The 16,295-nt window shown below is 41.5% G+C and overlaps 3 protein-coding genes across 4 annotated transcripts in view; 2 read left to right on the forward strand and 1 right to left on the reverse strand.

The window, feature by feature from the left end:
- Positions 1–593: 593 nt before the first annotated feature.
- LOC134805258 (uncharacterized) lies at positions 594–1,316 on the forward strand. Its single transcript, XM_063778571.1, has one exon. The coding sequence runs from the start codon at positions 594–596 to the stop codon at positions 1,314–1,316; it is 723 nt and encodes a 240-aa protein (XP_063634641.1).
- Positions 1,317–6,098: 4,782 nt separating this feature from the next.
- On the forward strand, positions 6,099–10,226 carry LOC134804988 (ankyrin repeat domain-containing protein 13C). The gene has a single exon (XM_063778277.1). The coding sequence runs from the start codon at positions 6,422–6,424 to the stop codon at positions 7,751–7,753; it is 1,332 nt and encodes a 443-aa protein (XP_063634347.1). The 5' UTR covers positions 6,099–6,421; the 3' UTR covers positions 7,754–10,226.
- A 3,883-nt stretch (positions 10,227–14,109) lies between these two features.
- LOC134804736 (coiled-coil domain-containing protein 39-like) overlaps positions 14,110–16,295 on the reverse strand; it is a 38,171-nt gene continuing 35,985 nt past the window's right edge. For both annotated transcript variants that reach the window (XM_063777937.1, XM_063777938.1), the window contains exons 23-24: positions 15,350–15,374; positions 14,110–14,293 (exon numbers count right to left, since the gene is read on the reverse strand). In XM_063777937.1, the coding sequence (XP_063634007.1) occupies positions 14,181–14,293; positions 15,350–15,374 (138 nt within the window). In that variant the 3' untranslated portion in view covers positions 14,110–14,180. The remainder of the gene's footprint in view (positions 14,294–15,349; positions 15,375–16,295) is intronic.

The following is a 16,295-nucleotide window of genomic DNA, read 5'->3' on the forward strand; positions in this document are numbered from 1 at the left end:
CCAGTCCAGGCGGGGTGATCAAATTGACGAGAGAAAAAATGGGTTCCATCTCATCTAGCATCCACACGTACACTATCTACTAATGTTTTCTAGAATAATCGATGTTTCTATTTTATTATATACAAATGTTAACGACCAATTTTAGATTCAAGTTGAGATTTGAGCCCTCTCAATTAAACCCCCAAATGCGAATACTAGTGTCACCAATTGATATTCTTGCGCCCGCACTATTTATTTTTTAAGTTTTTGTAGCGGACTGGCCTTTTTGGCCACACGTCTACGGTTCAACGAGTTTTAAGCTGAAGCATGACATTCAGAAACAATCGCTGATTTTTCCGTGTCATTTGAATGTTGATGTATTTATTAATTAATTATAGGAGATTTATTTTAACTGAAGTTTAATTCGACTCCGCCGGTAGGTCTCCTATATTGGTGACCCCGATTGAAACAGTCTCGCATAATAAATTTACAAGCAATCAAAAAAAATGACGGATGAAATCAAGACCGCTACCGAAGCCCCTTGTATGGTATGTAAAGTCACTGTACGCACTCCGCCGTTTTGGCCAGAGGAACCCGCATTATGGTTTTCGCAAATGGAAGCCCAGTTCGCCATCGCCGGCATATCAAGTGACACGACCAAATTTAACCACGTTATTGGCCAGTTGGAGCATAAGTACGCCGTAGAGGTAAAAGATATTATTAGCAACCCACCAGCTGACAATAAATATGAAAAGATAAAATCGCAGCTCATATCGAGGATCTCCGTGTCTAAAGAACAAAAGTTTCTACAGTTGATGAAACACGAAGAGCTAGGTGACAGAAAGCCGTCACGATTCCTACGACACTTACGCGCGTTGGCAGGTGAAGGCATTCCGGAAGATTTCCTGAAAACCGTATGGATAAGCCGTTTACCCGGCAACCTGCAGGCGCTTATTACGTCCCAAGCCAAAGCTACGTTAGAAGAGTTAGCTGAATCGGCGGACAAGGTATATGACGTCGCTCCTCAGACTCTGCAGGTTCATGCATTAGGCACTACCACTCATGGCACGGAGATATCCGAAATTGCAAGACAAATGACTGAACTCACAAGGGAAGTTGCTGCCTTAAAGGCTGGAAATCCACCGCACACATCTAGATCCAGTTTCCGTGGCAGTCGAGCGCCGTTTAGGTCTAGCAACCGTCAAGATCGTTCCGCATCGAGACCAAGAGATCAATCCATATGCTTTTACCACAACCGATTCGGCGATAGAGCTACCCGCTGTACTAGGCCTTGCGGTTACCCAGGAGCGGAAAACTTCAGCGGCAGCCGAAATTAGCGCCCAACGTCTGCCATATAAACCCGGGCCGCCTTTTTGTATTGGACCATACCTCTAAAGCACTTTTCCTAGTAGATACAGGATCAGACTTGTGCGTATATCCGCGCACATTAATTAGAGGAGCTCGTGCAAAATCTAATTATGAACTTTTTGCTGCTAACAGTTCAATAATACACACATACGGCTCGATACAATTGCAACTGGACCTGGGGCTCCGTCGGATTTACAACTGGAATTTTGTGGTCGCCGACGTATCGAAGCCGATCATTGGCGTTGATTTTCTATCGTTCTACAGTATAGTAGTCGATTGCAGAAACCAGCGATTGATAGATAACTCAACAACATTGAGCATCACGGCCCCACCTCAGCCGTCAGCAAAATCCATCGCATCAGTGAAAGTAATGTCAGGGGAGTCGAACTACCATAACATTTTGTGTCAGTACCCTGACATTACACGCCCAGCCGGCATGCATAACACTCCCAAGCATAATACCATACATCATATTCGCACTACGCCTGGACCGCCGGTTACAAGCAGGCCGCGACGCCTTCCACCAGATCGCCTAAAAATAGCTCAAAAAGAATTTGATGCCATGCTCGAAGTTGGCACAGCTTGCAGATCCGAGAGCTCTTGGTCGTCTCCGTTGCACCTCGTTCCTAAAAAGGATGCCGGCTGGCGCCCATGCGGTGACTATAGAGCCCTTAATGCACGTACCATCCCAGACAAGTACCCAATATGACACATTCAGGATTTTACACAGCAGCTGACAGGAAGCAAAATATTTTCAAAAGTTGACCTCGTCAAAGCGTACAACCAGATTCCTGTAAATCCTGATGATATTCCAAAGACAGCCATTATAACCCCCTTTGGGCTGTTCCATTTTCCGTACATGACGTTTGGCCTCCGAAATGCTGCACAAACGTTCCAGCGATTTATGGATGAAGTGCTCCGAGGCTTTGATTTTTGCTACGGGTATTTGGATGATATCTTAATCTTCTCCTCCAACACAGAAGAGCACGAACAACATCTCCACACGTTATTCCAGCGTCTGCAAGATTACGGTGTCCTCATTAATGTAGCAAAATGTGAATTTGGAAAGGCGGAAATTACTTTCCTTGGACATAAGGTTTCAGCCCAAGGGATAGAACCCCTTGACACCAAAGTACAAGTGATTTTGGATTATCCCGCACCTAAAAACGTCCGAGAACTCCGCAGATTTCTTGGCATGTTTAATTTTTATCGAAGATTCGTGCCAAGTGCTTCAGAACTGCAAGCACCCTTAAATATTGTGCTGACTGGCCCAAAGAAGAAACCTACGCAGGCCATCGAGATGACGCAGGAAATGATGAAAGCGTTCGAGGCATGCAAAAAAGGACTTTCTCGAGCTGCTACCCTAGCTCATCCTCGAACAGACGTTGAGTTGGCCATCCATACTGACGCCTCAGATACCGCTATTGGCGCTGTACTACAACAACGAGTAACACCTGGAGCTTGGGAACCTCTAGCATTCTTTTCTCGTCGTCTTAAACCCTCGCAAAAGAAATATAGTCCATATGATAGAGAATTGCTGGCCATATATGACGCTATCAGGCATTTCCGTCACATGGTTGAAGCCAGGCCATTCACTATTTACACGGACCACAAACCCCTTACTTATGTTTTTTCCTCAACAAGAGACAAATGCTCTCCTAGGCAATTCCGCTACTTGGATTTTATTTCCCAATTCAGCACAGACATACAATACGTGGCAGGGAAACTAAATGTAGTGGCAGACTGCCTGTCCAGAGTTGAAGAAATTGGTGGATATACGATTGATTACAAAGCGCTGGAAAATTCTCAAGACGGAGATAGAGAATTGAATCAACTATTACAACACGGCACAGGGCTGAACCTAAAGAAGTTGAGAATCCCTGACTCCGATATCGAAGTGTACTGTGATGTCTCAACAGCATACCCGAGACCATATATAACGGAAACTTTCCGGCGAAAAGTATTTGACGCAGTACACAGGCTGAGCCACCCAGGCGTTAAAGGAACCATCCGCCTGGTAACGCAAAGATTTGTTTGGCTTGGCATCAGGAAAGATTGCCGATTGTGGGCTAAAGAATGCGCAGATTGCCAAAAGAACAAAGTTTCACGTCACACTTTATCTCCCATCTCATCATTCTCCACTCCATCTCATCGTTTTTCACACGTCCACATGGACATAGTAGGGCCATTACCTTTTTCTTGTGGTTACAGGTACTGCCTCACGGTCATCGATCGCTTTACGCGTTGGCCTGAAGCATATCCATTGGCCGACATCACTGCAGAGACCTGTGCACTAGCCTTTATATCAGGCTGGGTCGCCCGCTTTGGCTGTCCTGCAAAAATCACCACGGACAGAGGCAGACAGTTTGAATGCGAGCTTTTCCGAAGTTTGGCGACAATCCTTGGTTCCGAGCATCGACCAACAACTTCTTATCATCCGGCTTGCAATGGTATGGTCGAACGCCTCCATCGACAGTTAAAAGCAGCCATAATGTGCCATACCAACACGCACTGGGTAGAAGCTTTGCCTTTGGTGCTCCTCGGAATCCGCAGTGCTTGGAAAGAAGACATCCAGTCTTCAGCGGCAGAGCTCGTATATGGCGAGCCATTGCGCCTACCTGGTGACTTCTTCAAGCCTTCAGAAACTACTGCAGTCGACTACTGCAATTTTGTGGCCAGGCTACGCAACCATATAGCTAAAATCATCCCAGTTCCTGGCACTCGTCACTCTCAGAGGCCGTTCTATATCCCGAAGGACCTCAGCTCTGCAGATTATGTTTTCCTACGACATGGACCTGTCAAAGGATCACTGGAATCCCCGTACACTGGCCCATATAAGGTTTTGCAGAGAGGAAGCAAAACATTTAAAATAGAGAGAGCTGGGAAAGCAGACACTGTCAGTATTGACAGGCTCAAGCCAGCGTATATGTCCAAAGACGATTGGGGAAATCTCAGCCACAGCAGCGCTACGCCTGACACGCCATTAGTTCCGCAAGTGCCTGCATCTGATCCCAATAATCTGCCGCTAGAGCAGGAACAAACTGCAGAAAAAAGAACTCGTAGCGGCCGAACCGTACACTTTCCGCCCCATCTTTTTGACTATCGACCGTAGCAACGGTCTCGGCGGGGGAGTAGTGTAGCGGACTGGCCTTTTTGGCCACACGTCTACGGTTCAACGAGTTTTAAGCTGAAGCATGACATTCAGAAACAATCGCTGATTTTTCCGTGTCATTTGAATGTTGATGTATTTATTAATTAATTATAGGAGATTTATTTTAACTGAAGTTTAATTCGACTCCGCCGGTAGGTCTCCTATATTTTATTATCTTTGTTTTTATCAATAAAATAAAATCACTTTTATCAGTAATATCGGTCATAATCAGCGGTCGAAAACGACGAGCCAAATTGGCGTTTGCGTCCGTAGACCACTATCCTACGGTTCCCACCGCATTCCTTTTACTCTATACCTCTAAAAGTGTGACCGCCCATAAGTGAGAGCGAGAAATAATAGATATCTGTTTCACGCTCTCACTTATGGGTGCGACGCACCAAGGTCGCGGTGCGGTGCGATAGTGTGTTACGTGCTTAAAACAGGTGGAGATATAATATCTTCGAACTTCGATGTTAGGCCGAGCCACACCGGCTGCGTGTGCAGCACGTGTGCGTCGACGTAAGCGTAGACGTGCGCAGCACCCCTGTCACACCGGGTGACGCGCACGTCACGCAGCGCACGCCACGCAGTGTGCTGTACACGTCACGCAAGCGCACGCTGCAGCTCGGTCATGCGTGCAGTAAAATAAAATACACTCCTGCGACAGTACATCATGTTATTATACTGTTACTTATACTGAAATAAATGGTATTCTATTCTATTATACTCCTGTTGCAAATGGAAGCAGCTCACAGAATGCCGACATTGCAATTAGAGGAAAAAAATGTGTCATATTTGAATCGAGATAATTCAGAGTACATAATATTATTATTAAGTTCACAATACAACAACCTTGTTTTCCAATAGTATTATTAGTACCTAACATCGATTTGTTCCCACAGGCCAAATTTTTATAAGACGTATTTTTTTGGAATCTTTGTGCTATATGTTGTAAATATACATTCGTATTGACGAATATATTAATTAGTTTTTCTTTTATCACTGAATCCATATTAAAAACCAGCACGCGCACCGGCCGAGTTGTAAATAAATACAAGCGAGCTGCGCGTGTACACGCACAGCACCTATGCAGCACCGAGCTGTGCGTGTCCGAACCTGCTCGGTTCGCCCTCTCATAGGGAACGCAGTTAAACACAACGTCATCACTGCACGCAACGAAGCGACGTTGCCGCTCCGGTGCGTGGACGCGTGCACGCAGCACGCAGCCGGTTTGTCTCGTCGGAGCTGCGTTGCGTGCAAGTCACGCGTACGCGCACGTCACGCACACGTCACGCAAGCGGTGTGTCCTCTCGTATGAGTTTTCGTATTATACAACGCATCGGGACGCGTACGTGCACGTGCACGTCTACGCATACGCATCCGGTGTGGCTTGGCCTTAAATGAAAACATGAAAACTATCCTTCGGATGCGTCTGTAGAGTGCTTTATATACACATGTATACTTTTTTAGTATCCTATTCAAAAAAATGGTTCGGTACACGGACGACAGGGTACGATTGACAATTTGTCATGTACCTACCTATCACACTGAAATATGAAACCTATTATATAGGTCTATGACCTATCATCGTACTTTAGTTCAACTTTAGCTGTTACGGCACGGCATTTTCATAATTTTTATAAAGAAAAGTTTAAACGTTTTAGTTTGAGAATCAACAAAATTTAACAGTGCTTCTAAATTAATGTGAATAACTGACAGTTTCACTGACAGCTGCTGAGCTTTTGGGTTTCAGTCGTTGTAATGTAATTTGTCCGTATCTACTAAAAACGATTATGATGTTCGTACTTGGTGTATTTTCCGCTAAAACTAATCTAATCTAATCTTAGTGTAAAATTACTCGCAATAGCGCCTCATTACGATGAATACTTTTATAGGAGTGATGATTTAGGTGTGGTGACCGAAATGTCTAATTCAAAGTGTAGCGAGGAGGATGAGGCGTTTCCTTTGCACGAGTGCGTGTTCAGGGGGGACGTACGAAAGCTGTCATCTTTGCTACGGCTGGAGGACGTGGCACGCAAGGACAAACACGGCAACTCGGCGCTACACCTGGCGGTGATGCTGGGGCGGCGCGAGTGTGTGCAGCTGCTGCTGGCGCACGGCGCACCCGTCAAGCTCAAAAACCTCGCGGGCTGGTCGCCGCTCGCCGAGGCCATCAGTTATGGGGACCGCCAGACCATATCCTCTCTCGTACGCAAACTCAAGCAGCAGGCTCGCGAACAAATGGAACGAAGAAGACCTGACCTCATTAGGGCTCTAGCCCAAATACAAGATTTCTACATGGAACTAAAGTGGGATTTTCACTCATGGGTCCCTCTCGTCTCTAGAATTCTACCATCTGATGTTTGTAAAATTTATAAATCTGGTTCAGGAATTAGATTAGACACAACATTAGTTGATTTCACAGATATGAAATGGGAGAGAGGAGATATATCATTTATATTTCAAGGAGAGAAGCAACCTAGTGAATCACTCACCGTACTGGACAACAAAGCCAAGGTGTACCAGAGAGTGCGCTATGAGGAGACAGAAAATGAAATAGAAGATGAAGTAGACATATTGATGTCAAGTGATATTTTGGCAGCTCAAATGTCTACTAAAGGTATAGCGTTTTTAAGAGCACAGTCAGGCTGGATATTTCGTGAAGACCGAAAAGAGACTGTAGCTGGACTTTACAGAAGTGACATTTATACTATTTCTGGCCTTGTCCTGGAATCACGTAAAAGACGCGAACACTTATCCACAGATGATCTTCAAAAGAATAAAGCTATAATTGAGAGTCTAACAAAAGGTAATACACAGAATTTAGATACTAACGGAGAACCAACAAGGCGAGCATCTTTAAACCCACCGCCAGAGAGTGGAGTAGACTGGGAAACCTACATCGCTGCACCTCCAGGCCAATACCCCAGTCTGGGCAGAGAACTAGTTTATAAAGAGTCATCCAGAAACTTTAGAGCTACCATTGCTATGAGTGATGACTTTCCTCTAAGTGTTGATATGTTACTGAATGTATTAGAAGTAATTGCACCATTTAAACATTTTGCTAAGTTGCGTCAGTTTGTTGCAATGAAGTTGCCTAATGGATTCCCGGTTAAAATAGATATACCAATTTTACCTACAGTTACTGCAAAAATAACTTTTCAAAAATTTGAGTTCCAAAATGATATACCAAACGACATGTTCATTATACCAGATGATTACATAGAAGACCCCATGAGGTTTCCTGATTTATGACGCTTTGATATTTTAACATTGTTTGAAGTTAGCGAAAAGCCTGTTTGGCGGCGAGAGGTAAAACATGGGCATGTCTTGAGAATGGTAAGAAGCTCATGCTGCAAGGCTTCTGCGCAAGGGCTCATCACTATAGAATTCCCAATGTTGTTCAGCCTAGGTAGCTCATATTCTAGCCACTGTGTTCTCTTTGTAGAGTAACTGTTTTTAAAAACGGAGTCCAAGGTGAACCCAAAAATATTCACTCCTACCAAATGTTGCAAGTCGCCTACATTTATGTGTAGTTCCACCTTGTGTGTGTTACTTACATCATTTCTTTTTTATTTGGTATACATACAGTGAAGTAAATAAAAATATGGGAGCACTCGGCACTCAGTTACTGAAATATATGTAATTAAGTAGCTAGCTATAAATAAAAGGAAAGATTAAAAAGCAACCATTATAGTATTTCATGCTACCTACACCAAGGTGCCATGAAGAGCTTTCTTGGTAGTCCGTCTATTTAGGTGTCAGTATTTAGGGATTTGTTATGTTACCAATATGTTTTGCAGTTCAGAACTTAAATTAGTGATACAGTACAATCTCGCTAATTAAGCACTATAGCTGACACAAGAGAGCTGGTTAAGTGGAAAATTCTGATAAGTATGTCATATAAATAGAGTTCTTTGTTAATTACTCCGAGTATAAATACACTATACTAAAATAATATATTTAAAAAAAATCTGCTGTGTTACGCTTTTTAGCTATTGTATTGCATAGCTATTTATAAACAGAAGGCAGTATGATAAATTAAGTGTAGATACTAAACTTGGACATGCAGTAAAATCTCAATAATCCGGCACTTCTATGGTCCGGTCCGGCACTTCGATATCCAGTAATCCGGCACTAAAATTGGGATACAAATGAACATCCTATATCCTAATTTACTATGTGCGCTAACATTTTACCCCTTCAATCTCTTTATAAATGGCTAAGTTAGAGTAGATTTTTATTTTGCATTTAGTATTTTAGTAAAATGTATTTCTTCAACATACTAAAAAACACATCAATAATATGCAGATTTGCTCTAACTTCCAGTAAACCGCATTTTCCAGTAATCTGACTGTCTTGTGTCAGCATTAGTGCCGGTTTAGTGAGATTGTACTGTATAGTGATCAGTTGCACCTCTGTTTTAGTGCCACTGAAGTACCGGATTACTGAGATTTTACTGTATTACTAATTGGTACATGATTTGCTCATTAAAAAATCTAATCATGTGGCAGTATACCATCAATTGGCCCCCTCACCTTAAAGTGCAGCCACTGAAGATTGTGCATATAAATGAAGCATAATATATGTTGATGTTTCATATTCATTACAATACGAATGATTTGTGATGAATTTGTGCCGGCTGACAGTCTGCCAGCTGTGACATGGTACTAGGTTGGAACTACCTAACTACACACATACATGAAACTACCTAAGAACCATATTTTTACTACTTCTACTGTACTTTTGTATTGTATACAACTTCACTAGGGATGTGTTATTTGAATGTAGTTTTTGTTTAAAAAGTAGAGGACGTAGTAGATGTAATTGAAAAACATTGTGGATGTAATGGAATTATTAGGGGAATGAAGTAACAGATAGATAATAAACAAAACAGCCTTATTCCAAAACCTCATTGTTAGTCGTAATTAGACTGAACTTTACGTTTAAGGGGATTATATAACAACTAATTATTGTATTTGTAGATTCAAATTTAGAAAAATGTAGATTATGATTACAAATAGTGTAAAATAAAATAATTGGTCACTACAGGTAGATTCACAAGTACTTTTGGGTTTTTATTATGTTATTGTTTTTGTTGCTTTTTTATAATTATGTAAAAGAAACTTGGGTTTCTTATAAATTTTCTATACATTTGTACCTTTATAGAGCTTAATACATTATGTAACTTACTTTTTATGTAATAGATAAACACCTGCAACTTACTGATTATTTTTGACATGTATGTAGGTACTGCTGAATACTTAATGTGGCTTTCTAAAATTCTAAAACACTTAACAGAATGGTCCATACTGCACATGAAGCATAAGGACCCATCTCTGATAGAAAGCCACAATATTTGTTATTGCTTGCCAATAGTTAGTAAATTAAGATGTAGGCAATGAATGAGTTATGAAATGTAAATGTGGTTCCTTTGTTATTTATTACCTCAAATAGTCATGGCCTATGCATCATTTGTACCATTTATATTGACTACCATTTACTTCATACATCATCGTCAAAACCACGTTTGTTAATTATATTATACATATAACAAGTTTTTAAAAATGAGCTGTGTACACCTGTTATTTCAAATCAGCAGCTCTAACAAGTATACAATCACCCTCATCTCATGGTGATGCAAATTTACTTTGTCTCATGCAGCTTATTGTGTCATAGTGTGTAATCTATACCTAAATCTTATTTATATTATATTTATAGAATTCCTCTTGTATTTTTTTACTTCTAATAATAACAATATGTCCTCGATGCTGATAAAAAGTTGTATGTGCAACTTGAGACCAAAGTTAAATGCACCTCGTGCATTTTGATTCTCTAGCTGGGATAAAATTATAGGTAAATTAAAGTCACGACCGTACCGATTATTAAATAATTATGAAATAAGATGACTTGAATTTTGACAACCCTAAATAGCCGAAAAGGATAGTGCCATACATTAGAAAGGGACAGCATGATTCGTCCCTGAGGGCCTACCGCGAACCACGTTCGACGTGCTGCCTCTCTGTCGCACTTGTAAATGCGTACGTAAGTGTGACAGGGAGGCAACCCGTCGAACGTGGTTCGCGGTAGGCCCTCTGAACTTCGGTTTTGTAGGAAGTGTCATTTCTGTACGGTATTACGGTACTATTATTTATTCTGTGCCTATAGAGGTTAATAGGGAATATTAGGCAAAGCTCTGCGTAGGTGGCACCCCTACCACATACAGTAAACAAACCAAAGAGTATAATAATATATGTATTGACATCATCAATGACACATCTTGCATCACTAGGTCAATCACATGGCCTACCGTGAAACACGAAAATCGAAAGTTCGGTTTCTGCCTCTCTCTATCACTACTGCTTATTCGATCGATAGAGAGGCAGATAAAGAAATTTCGATTTTCGCATTTCGCGGTAGGCAACCTGTAAACAAACCGCCTGGGTGCATCAATGTCATAGTGAAAACTTATCAAAAAAACTGTTTAAGGCCTAGTATGTATAAGTTACTCTATGATTTACTAAACAAATTAGTGCCGGACTCTGGCGGCAGAATATTGCAGTAATACTCCTTATTGGGACCTGGATAAATGGAAAACCTCAATAATTGCAACCCAAGGTCTGGTTCCGGTCCTTTGGCACCAAAAGGCATCTATAATTGAAATTATGGAAGATTTTAGTTTTTCTTAATTTGGCCTCTGTAATTGAACACATCATAGAGGTCATGGGACCTCTAAGGGAATATTAGGCAAAGCCTTGCGTAGGTGGCACATACAGTAAACAAACCACATTGACACATTACACGTCACGTCAATCACATGGCCTACCGCGAAACAAGAAAATCGAAATTTCGTTATCTAATCTCTCTATCACTCTTGTATATTAGAGCGATGGCGAGGCAGATAACAAAATTTCGATTTTCGCGTTTACCGGTAGGCCCTTGTTAACAAACCGCCTTGATGCATCAATGTCATATTTTATTGTCTGTGAAAACTTGTCAAAAAAACCGGGCAAGTGCGAGTCGGACTCGCGCACGAAGGGATCCGTACCATAATGCAAAAAAAAACGAAAAAAAAAAAGCAAAAAAGAAACGGTCACCCATCCAAGTACTGACCACTCCCGACGTTGCTTAACTTTGGTCAAAAATCACGTTTGTTGTATGGGAGCCCCATTTAAATCTTTATTTTATTCTGTTTTTAGTATTTGTTGTTATAGCGGCAACAGAAATACATCATCTGTGAAAATTTCAACTGTCTAGCTATCACGGTTCGTGAGATACAGCCTGGTGACAGACAGACGGACGGACAGCGAAGTCTTAGTAATAGGGTCCCGTTTTACCCTTTGGGTACGGAACCCTAAAAACAGTTTAAGGCACAGTATGTATAAGTTAGTCTATGAATTTACTGAGTCGGTAGTGCTGCACTCTGGCGGCAGAACATTGTAGTAACTGCAGTAGTTCCGCTATTTTAGTCCTTTTTTCCAATAAATAGTATTTTTCTACAATTAATACCTACTACTATAATTAGTATAATTACCCACTACCTACAATAAAATATTCTTCTGCAAACCACGAGACAAATGTTAAAACCCAAACGATAAGGGATATGATATTACACGAGTAACTAACGCAGTACCTATTAAAAGTGCAAGTTAAATTATCTTTAGACCAAATAACCAGATATTTGCCGGGGGTCCTCCACTTTCGTCTTAGCTATTTTCGAGCATTTCTGGTTCATTAAAATCCTACTAGGTACTTAAACTACTTAATCCCTTATTTATTACCCACAAGTTACTAAACTACTACGTAGTACAATATTAAGTAGGTATGCATAATTGCAGCTTAATTGGAACCCTGAAAGTGGCTCGCCTAAAAAACTTGTGAGATTTGATATCGTAGGTACAGTCGCCATCAGATATATCGGAGCGTCCGATGTGCTCAAAAATATCTGAACACGCACTCTAACGCCTTGACAATAGAGGCGTGTTCAGATATTTGTGAGCGCCTTATCCGCCCCGATATATCTGATGGCGACTGTACACGGGGACAGAAGAAAGGTAGAGTTGATGTTACCTTGGCCCACTGACTTAAGTTGTTCAGACTTTCTAGGTCAAACCGTTAATAATCGAGGGTAGCAATCGATTGTCTTGTCGGGGTGGTATTTGGATGTAGGTACAAGTAGGCTGGAACGAACAGAAACGCTTGACCTTAATTAGCCTGGGGCCCTACCGCGAACCACGTTCGACGTGTTGCCTCTCTGTCGTACTTTTAAATTAGTACGTAAGTGTGACAGGGAGGCAACACGCCGAACGCGGATCGCGGTAGGTCCTCTGCTTACGTAACAACAATTGCGATCAGTACCGTCTTTACCATAAGGGCACACGGGGCCCGTGCCCAGGGGCCCCCATCCTCAGGGGGCCCCAAAGGACAGACAGTAACTGTATATTTACCTATAAAAATAGGAGATCGTAGTAGAAAAATGTTAGTTTCATTCGCTTTCTTTCCTTTCCAACAGGGCCCCAAATTCTTATGTGCCCAAGGGCCCCAGCATAGTTTAAGACGGCCCTGATTGCGCTTGTCCATTCTTTTATTAATTTGAGGATGATAAATAAAGCAGCGCTGAGAGAAATCTGTTGTTCTCTTATGTTATTGCTCAATACTAAGCAATTAAAGATGTCGCAGAAAACGTATTATAGATTCGAAAATAGATACATTTTGGGCTATTTCACACAAAGAATTTTGGGCTATTTCCACTAGTTATTTTACCTCTAACACTGGGATTTTTTTCCCACCGAAAAATATTGCTAGTTGTTACCACCAACTCTGTTTAGGCTGCGATTCCACCAGAGATGAGCGAGGATGAGTACAGATGTAAGTAGTGCATAGGGTGACTGCTATAGTTATTGGTCACCACATAGTAATTGGCCGCTCGCTCTTAACAATAAGGTTTCAATTGGCTTGTTTCTTTCTGATTTGTTAGGAAAGGCCAATTACTATGTAGTGGCCAATAACTATAGCAGTCACCTATTTATTTGCCATCGCGTATATTCACGGAAACTTACGAACGTGTCTTGCTATTTCAGTCAGTCTGGGTACAAAAAGTAGGTACTGACATGACTGAACTAGCATGACAAATATACGAACGTTTCCGAGAAAATACGATGGAAAGCAATTATGCACTAGGTACATCTGTAGCGAGAGATGCGTTTGTTAAGATCCAATATAATCACTACACGCTGAGCGTAAACCAAAAAATTAAGTGATTCAGTTGGTTTTTAAAAAACACATCCCCCGCTAGCGCCTCCTTGCACATCTCTGGTGGAAACGCAGTCTTAGCGCCACTTGCATTATCCCACTAACCCGGGTTTAACCGGTTAACCCCGGGTTAGTGGAATGGTGCAAGTGGCGCTTAGAGTAGACAAGGTAACCTTAACCCAAGGTTTAGTAAAGTAAAATAGTGGTTTGAAATATTTAGTCCAGTCATAAATTCTGTTGAATTTCAGTTACTATTTTCGAATCGGTCCTCTATCAGTGGCCTTCGTTTGAACGTGGTTTGAACAGTACCTACACACCCTTATATCATTTGTCATTATGAAATAAAATAAAAGCTAACGATAATGCACTCGACTTTATTTGGCAAATTGAAAAAACAGTATGTATAAACGTAGTAAAAAAGCGATATAATTTATCGTGATGTTGATGTCTTGCCAAGTCGGCCGGAGGCCGAGGGAGCGCACGACAGCGACGGGTGCTCCAGGCCCAGCGTGACAACGCGCAGAGACACTGACGACCGCAACGCTACACAACAATAATTCCAAATTAAAAAATCTCACTACTTTTCTGGCTTATCCTAACCGTCTCTACTGACAAAGATTTCGATAAAAAAAAACGCACTCAAAAGAACGGTTGATACGTTCGAGAGCTACGATGCCACAGATACGCATGTTGTTCATACGTCGGAGGACGAAAGTAGTAAAAATTAACCGCTTCTAAAATACCTAACTTCGATACTCTTTATATAGGGACCGTGCGCGTTGGAGGGTCTGCCATCTTGTGGCCTGAATAGGAAACATATGTGCACATGTACATTGCCAAAGCCATCTGACCATTGACCATCTACCGTTCTCGTATGCACGTTTCCTTGCGCATAGTAGGTTCTGGCATCTTGTGGGCTACATCGGAAGCATAAACGTCACATTTACGCCTCGCGCCAAAAATCTGACGGCTCCTATCTGCCCCCTATAGTTCATGCACGCCCCCTATATAAGTCTTCTTTTTCGCGTTATCCCGGCATTTTGCCACGGCTCATGGGAGCCTGGGGTCCGCTTGACAACTAATCCCAAGAATTGACGTAGGCACTAGTTTTTACAGAAGCGACTACCATCTGACCTACCAAACCCAGAAGGGAAACTAGGCCTTATTGGGATTAGCCCGGTTTCCTCACGATGTTTTCCTTCACCGAAAAGCGACTGGTCAACTGATATTTCGCACATAAGGTCCGAAAAGCTCATTGGTACGAGCCGGGGTTTGAACCCACGACCTCCGGATTGAAAGTCGCACGCCAGACCTCCAGCGCTTACGCCCCCTATATAAGTACTTGTAGATATCCAGTGGTAGACGGATTGAATTCTAAACATATACATTAACAAAAATAAAAAAATATGTAAACACCAAATGAATCATTAATTGTCTCGAAGGAAACCCGGTTGCTTAGTTATCTGACCCCGGTTATCAGTTAATTAACGTGGTGACGCCAAACAATCTGGCATTCTGCTCCGTGTGTGGCTAAGAGGGATTCTGTCTTAATGACTTTGTAATTATCTTTATTTTATTTATTAATAAAGCAACAGTTACCTGATACTGGAAGGTCTTCGACCAGCTGCGAGCAACCGAAAATTAAAATTATGTAAATCAAGTTAATTATAGTAAAATTGTACACATACCTATAAAAAACATGTTAAAATTGAGGCAAGATATTGAGCCGACAATATGAGTTTCTCAGAGGAAAGTCATCAAAAGTAGCTTTATAGGCCAGTCAATATAGATTTTTTTCCAGGAATTAATTCCCAGCAAGCTGGAAATTATGTTATTACCTTCATTTGGTTTTAAATTAGTGTAATCCGAGTTTGCTCCATTCCAAGAGTTGAGGAAAAAATGTTGCTCTTTTTCAGTTTTTTTCAAGTAGTTCAAAAAAGGTACGTCCGACGGAAAATTTGCTCTAATCATGATAAAAATTGACACCCGAGGATCCGAAAGATACCTTAATATGAATTCGTAGTCAAAGATTGGAAAAAAATGGCCGCCATTTTGAATTTTATTTTTATATAATCGCGATAAAACCAAAATTTTTTTTTCACCAGTGTCTGCTTCACAACAACCTTGCTGGTAGTGACATTGTCATTGATGTTGGGTTCCTACTACATCGAGTGGTTTTGTCAATCTAAGGTAAAATGTACTCCCAAGGCTCCCAAAATTTATCCACATCTCCTGGGATGGAGCAAACTCGTATTATACGCATTTAGGACCAAATGAAGGTATTAAAATGTTTTAGCTTGCTGGGAATTAATTCCTCAAAACGCTTTTTTTGGATCTAATTTGACTGGCCTACTTAAATAGTAAGCAGGGCCATTTTGAAGATTAAAGACATGGCGGAGACAATAGCATTATGTACCTGCTTTACGATAGTTGACACAGAATTCTTTATATAAAGAAAGGATGCTTACCACAAGAAATTTCGTATATTGACCTGCCTGTTGCCATCTCTATTGCACGCGCATAATTATATCGCTGTTCGTTCGCA

The sequence above is a fragment of the Cydia splendana genome, chromosome Z (assembly GCF_910591565.1).
Source record: "Cydia splendana chromosome Z, ilCydSple1.2, whole genome shotgun sequence".
Lineage (NCBI taxonomy): Eukaryota > Metazoa > Arthropoda > Insecta > Lepidoptera > Tortricidae > Cydia > Cydia splendana.